General features: G+C 40.7%; 3 protein-coding genes across 3 annotated transcripts; all 3 read right to left on the bottom strand.

Moving 5' to 3' along the window:
• Window positions 1–781: 781 nt before the first annotated feature.
• On the bottom strand, window positions 782–1706 carry Pmar_PMAR004960 (hypothetical protein; the record flags this gene model as incomplete). The annotated part of the gene is made up of 4 exons (XM_002777508.1): window positions 782–836; window positions 1088–1135; window positions 1438–1530; window positions 1579–1706. The coding sequence occupies 4 exons, from the start codon at window positions 1704–1706 to the stop codon at window positions 782–784; spliced, it is 324 nt and encodes a 107-aa protein (XP_002777554.1).
• A 201-nt stretch (window positions 1707–1907) lies between these two features.
• Window positions 1908–4064, bottom strand: Pmar_PMAR004961 (hypothetical protein; the record flags this gene model as incomplete). Its single annotated transcript, XM_002777509.1, has 5 exons — window positions 1908–1986; window positions 3103–3164; window positions 3325–3422; window positions 3539–3629; window positions 3993–4064. 5 exons carry the CDS (start codon window positions 4062–4064, stop codon window positions 1908–1910), a joined length of 402 nt encoding a protein of 133 aa, XP_002777555.1.
• Window positions 4065–4366: 302 nt separating this feature from the next.
• Window positions 4367–6170, bottom strand: Pmar_PMAR004962 (heat shock protein DnaJ, putative; the record flags this gene model as incomplete). The annotated part of the gene is made up of 5 exons (XM_002777510.1): window positions 4367–4450; window positions 4505–4584; window positions 5008–5132; window positions 5949–6049; window positions 6096–6170. The coding sequence occupies 5 exons, from the start codon at window positions 6168–6170 to the stop codon at window positions 4367–4369; spliced, it is 465 nt and encodes a 154-aa protein (XP_002777556.1).
• Window positions 6171–6262: the final 92 nt, after the last annotated feature.

The following is a 6262-nucleotide window of genomic DNA, read 5'->3' on the forward strand; positions in this document are numbered from 1 at the left end:
TCGCTCAGTACACGAACTCCGACACGGAGGATCATGATACTCAAATTTACTATTCCCATGAAAAAGGTTCAGAATACCTGAGACATACCACCCGAACAACAACAACGACAGCAAATAACACAAGCACCTCGGTGTGAACAGAAACACCATTTAGCGACTCTATGGTGGCGCGCTACATGTTATTGTAGCAACCCCAACCCGGCCGGCCCTTCATAAATTCATAGTCATCAGGACACCACTCATGATAAAGATCAATGATCTCTTGCGCTCGCTCTGAATTCTGACCCTCAGTGTAAATCTGAGGGGCAAAACCAAACTCTGTGTCAGTGCACGACACAAAGAGAGCACTCACGAACTGACATATCATTCCCCTACGCATATACGATCGTCGCCACACACAAAACAAGCCAGGGGGAATCTGAGGCAACTCACAGTTGGCACTGTGGGTTCAAATGAGGTTTCACCCGTTTAACGTGAAGTGAAGTGTCAAGTAAATTTGAGGACGTATATATCCTTGCGACCGATTATACGATTGTTGACCACGAAGTGAAATGTAAAATATGTTTTTCACTAGAGTTTTTCATATCACGGGTGAAACTACAATATACTATTATCAGTAAATAACCTCAAAAATAGCGAGCATATATAGAAATAAGACTATTGTAGTAATGCAACATCATCATTTTTAATATTTATACGTTAGCTGTAGCCGCACCGTGTGGCCATGATATAACTTCATGGATGTCTTACGAATGCAGAGGACAAGACGATTGCTGGACGATTAATAAGAGGAGGATACGCTCTTAGGAACCGCCAACTGACCAGTGCGAACAGACCTGAACAACCATACATACAGTGTTTGACTTCGCTTTCCTCATCCGAGTCGAAAGCAAATTTTCTCATAGTTTTCGGGCGAAATTCTCACATTTTCCGAGTGATAAATTTCTACCTCCCACTAGCTGCAGAACATCCGACTCCGCGTCAAATTATACAGAAACCAATCAGAATTTCTATTATCACCAACACACGTAGTTGACCATGTGCATATTCCCACCCACCCCGATCACACGTACCTGCTACGGCATACGTGTTGAAGGGTGCATCGAAGGCCTCGTCGACGAGGATGCCCTCGAGCCTGCAGAAGGGCATCATAAACTCCTAGCAGTGCTGGAGCAATATACCTTCGGTTTCCTCAGCTGAGCTCGGAAGTTTCCTCACTGATTTTTGGAATTCCTATACGAATTCGGGTATAATTCTACATACATGCAATAAGAATTCCCTTAGAATTATCAAATCGCCACCAACACATGTAGTTGACCATGTGCATATTTTCCCACACTGAGGAGAAGGGTACAGAAACCAACAGAAATCCCCCAAGATTTTCATATTGTCACCAACACATGTATTTGATCATGTCCATCTCAGCCCGCGACTCACGGAGTGATCGTCTTCCTCTCAACAGCTCCCAACGCGGACTGGCGATCATCTCGTCTCTGCATTCGTAACTCCTCCGCACATTCCTTCATCGGTCTACCCCACCTCGAGTAAAATCCAAAACAGGCATCCCCCGTTTCTCACATATAATAGTAAATCGACCGCCATATATCCCCCCAGTACTGCCAGCCCATCGCTTTCAGAGCCTCAGCGGCAGTGGTCGGGCCACGGTGAGTTTCATCCTCCTCATTAACCGACATCTGAACAGTCATCAGTTCATATGTCCACTCCTCACTAGACATATGTTCGCTCTCCTCACTTGAACTCGTCGAGGAGTTTATATGCGAATTCGCGTATGAGTATACAGAATTTCCTGAAAATTCCTCAAAATTCTCATATTGTCATTTAGTTGGCCATGTGCAATGCTACAACACAACACTGATTGTGTACACTTATACAGTAGACATCGACAACTAAGCAAAGAGGAAATCATCAGGAGTGAGCCCCTGTGATGCCAGATACGCCTTCTCAGCCTCCTGACGTGCTATGAATCTGAGAAACACACAAACACAATACATACTACACTACACAAAAACTGGAGTTAATTGTATAATACAACTATACACTTCACAACACTGGAGTTAACTTTATAATACAACTATACACTACACAAACACTGGAGTTAATTGTATAATACAACTATACAGTAAACAAACACTGGAGTTAATTGTATAATACAACTATACACTACACAAACACTGGAGTTAATTGTATAGTACAACTATACACTACACAAACACTGGAGTTAATTGTATAATACAACTATAGGATATACAAACACTGGAGTTAATTGTATAATACAACTATACACTACACAAACACTGGAGTTAATTGTATAATACAACTATACAGTAAACAAACACTGGAGTTAATTGTATAATACAACTATACACTTCACAACACTGGAGTTAACTTTATAATACAACTATACACTACACAAACACTGGAGTTAATTGTATAATACAACTATACAGTAAACAAACACTGGAGTTAATTGTATAATACAACTATACACTACACAAACATTGGAGTTAATTGTATAGTACAACTATACACTACACAAACACTGGAGTTAATTGTATAATACAACTATAGGATATACAAACACTGCAGAAAATTGTAAAATACAACTATACAGTACACAAACACTGGAGTTAATTGTAAAATACAACTATACACTACACAAACACTGGAGTTAATTGTATAGTACAACTATACACTACACAAACACTGGAGTTAATTGTATAATACAACTATACACTACACAAACACTGGAGTTGATTGCACAATACAACTATACACTACACAAACACTGGAGTTAATTGTATAATACAACTATACACTACACAAACACTGGAGTTAATTGTATAATACAACTATACACTACACAAACACTGGAGTTAATTGTATAATACAACTATACACTACACAAACACTGGAGTTAATTGTATAATACAACTATACACTACACAAATACTGGAGTTGATTGCACAATACAACTATATAGTACACCTTGTGACACTGAAAAATTGAATCTAATACACACAATTCAGCAATGAACAACTGAAAGGCTGCTGGCCACTAAGAGACCATACAGTCGATGCTTACTCATCCAAGGTCAGTTCCTTCAATGATGATGTCTCGTGATCCACAGGCCGCCCATCCGTATTCTAAACAAGGCACGATCATCTGCACCACCTTGGGAGTGTTATGAATAATATTGTGAATGCAGTTCCAAAACTTCACTATCGTTAACTCCCGAATGAGTCCACTTATAATACCATAGCTCAGCAACGAGGACTGTACTAGAGTGAGCCGGAGGTAGCTTACATTGCAGTCGAGCCATCGCGGTGCAATAGCACTCTGCAAAGGTGCATCATAGTAGTTAATACCGTAACCCTCAAAGAACGTCTCTTGAGTTAGCGGGCCTGATTATGATAGTAGTAGTAGTAGTAGTAGTAGTAGTAGTAGTAGTAGTAGTAGTAGTAGTAGTAGGAGTAGTAGTAGTAGTAGTAGTAGTAGTAGTAGTAGTAGTAGTCCTTACTGTCCATATCATAAGCCAGCAAAACGTATATACAATCAATCCGGTCATGTCTTAGCAGTGCCACGTTCATAGTATCGAAATCGTCGACAACCTAATGAAGAGCGTATTTTTTCCTATGCAAATTCGGGAAAAAATCATTTCACATTAAGTAATGTTTCATGCTGAAGCCTAGACAATACTCTACTACAATAACGAACTACCACACACTGAACTGATACCGTAATTTCCCTGACAAGTACTCACACATAAGGCACGCGGGCAATCTGCAAGGTTCAGAAATGTGAATTTCTCGTTGGCTACGTAATCAGTGTTGGAGGAATATATGTTCACTTTCCTCAGCTGAGCTCAAGAGTTTTCTCACTAGTTATAGACTTTTATATACAAATTCTACAAATCAACAGAAAATTCCCAAAACTTTCCTCCCAAATTTTCACCGACACACGTCCACACTTACCGCAGCTAAATATCTCAGCCCACATTTCACGATGTCAACCATATGCGGCGAGTCGCGCTCCAGATGAGCCATGCTGATAACAACAACAACAGTAAATGCTACAACACACTGCTGCTAGGTAGCTTCCGAGACGAAGGAACGGAGCTCCAAGTATTTCTAACGGTCCCGGGTTCGATCCCCGGTATGGGCTTTTTCTAGCTCTTTCAACAGTCCCGGCAAATTCACGACATAGGGCACCACAGTCGAGAGAAATTTCATATCTCTGGGAGGAAGACCCTCCAGAATGATACGTGTCTCGAGATTTCAACTGATGTAGTCGTTGAGAAAGAGTTGACCGAACGAACCACAAAGTAGTCGCTTCGCAAGAACCTCCCTTACTTCAGCTGAGTGTAGTTATTTACATCATTTAAACTCCATTCACCGTACTGCTTACCGCTCGTATCAGTGTCATCGAAGAACTACAAGAAACACATTAACCGACATAATTCAGCCGCCCCTGCCAAACTGATTACGTTTTTAAAGAAGGTTTCAAAGGCTTCACTATCATTCGGATTAGGGCAGTTGAATCCTCCTCCCGCCTCACCATCAGTGCCTACCACAGCAAACATTAAATTAATATTTATAATATTATAGCCACACCGAACATGCAAATATCAATAATGGAGTTTCACTCGCGATACGAGAAACACTAGTGAAAAGTATATTTCACGACTATCGCATAGCACGAATATCGAGTTTTTCACAGAGTATTACGCCACTTCAAGTGAAACGGGTGAAACTCCAATGAAGGTGTTGCATTACGACAATCATATACACCCTCTATTAATGAGGTTATGTAGTAGTAGTAGTAGTAGATAATATTGGAGTTTCAGCCGTGGTATGAAAAAAAAACACCAGTGAAAAACATATTTCACATTTCACTTGTGTTATCGGACGCAGAAAACACATTTTCAATAATAAACATGGAGTATTATGCCACTTCACGTTAAACAGGTGAAACTCCGCTGCTACTTACAGAAAATACCGCCGTTGAAACCACCCGCATCATAATCCGCTCTGCTGTTCTCATCAGAGAGAACCTCATATGCCCTCGCGATGAGTTTGAAAACGCTCTCGGCGAACGCCTTGTCGAAATCGTTCCTGAATGCAGTTCTCCAACGCTCATTCCACGTCCATTTCGATTCCACTGGAGTTTCACCCGTGATACGAGAAACACTAGTGAAAAGTATATTGCACGACTAGTACAGGCCGCGAAAATCGCGTTTTTCACCGAGTTTTACGCCACTTCACGTAAAACAGGTGAAACTCCACTATACTCGTCGGTCGGGGAATTAAAACGAGACGACTCAAGAATAGTGTCTACTGTTATGACGCTGATTGCGATACAAAAAATCACGAATGAAACGGCATTCTGGGCGAACGCCATCTAGATATGAGAATAACATCATCATTCAGCAGTAGTAAATATAATGGGAATATTTTCAGTTTGGATCCGGGGTTGACTACTTCCGCAAAATTTCCGGAAGAATTTCAGGACAGTGTTCAACACTGAGTGTCGGAATATATGCTCGCTTTCCTCAGCAGCTGAACTCGGGGCTTTCCTCACTAATAATAGGAGTTTATATACGAATTAATATGTAGCCAAGAATTCCTCCACAATTTTCGTATTGTCACCAAAACATGTTGTTGGCCATGTGCATCTCTCGCCACAATTTCGACACGTTTATGGAATGAATTGAGATCCATTCTTTCGCAGCACATGCACGCGTGCGTCCATAATATGGACTCCATATGCTTTATACCTATTACATTAATATCGTACATATCTAAATTTACTGATATAATATAAACTAATATCATGTATTATTTTCCTCTATACATAGATATATACAATATTGATCTCCAATACTATAAATCTGAAAACCCTATACTCTCGTCCACCTAGTACTAACGCACCGGTGTTTATCAGGATGCCATCGAACTGCCAGCCTCCTATAAGCCTTCTTGATCTCCTTTGGTGTCGTCTCCCGCTCTATTCGCAGTACTTGGTATAGATCCTATACCAACATTTCAGACACTCATGCGCACTTCTATTCATCTCACAATAGACGACGCGTTATCTTTAGTCGCATCTACTATCTCTCGGTAAAACGCCGCTTCCTCACAGTCGATGGGCATTTCTTTTCATACTACAATGAGAAAGAAATACACAATACACCATAGAACAAACACAGTTCATATATTTGGTTTCCTGAGTTCAGCCCAGGATC

This window comes from Perkinsus marinus (genome assembly GCF_000006405.1).
Source record: "Perkinsus marinus ATCC 50983 genomic scaffold scf_1104296951558, whole genome shotgun sequence".
Taxonomy (NCBI): domain Eukaryota; phylum Perkinsozoa; order Perkinsida; family Perkinsidae; genus Perkinsus; species Perkinsus marinus.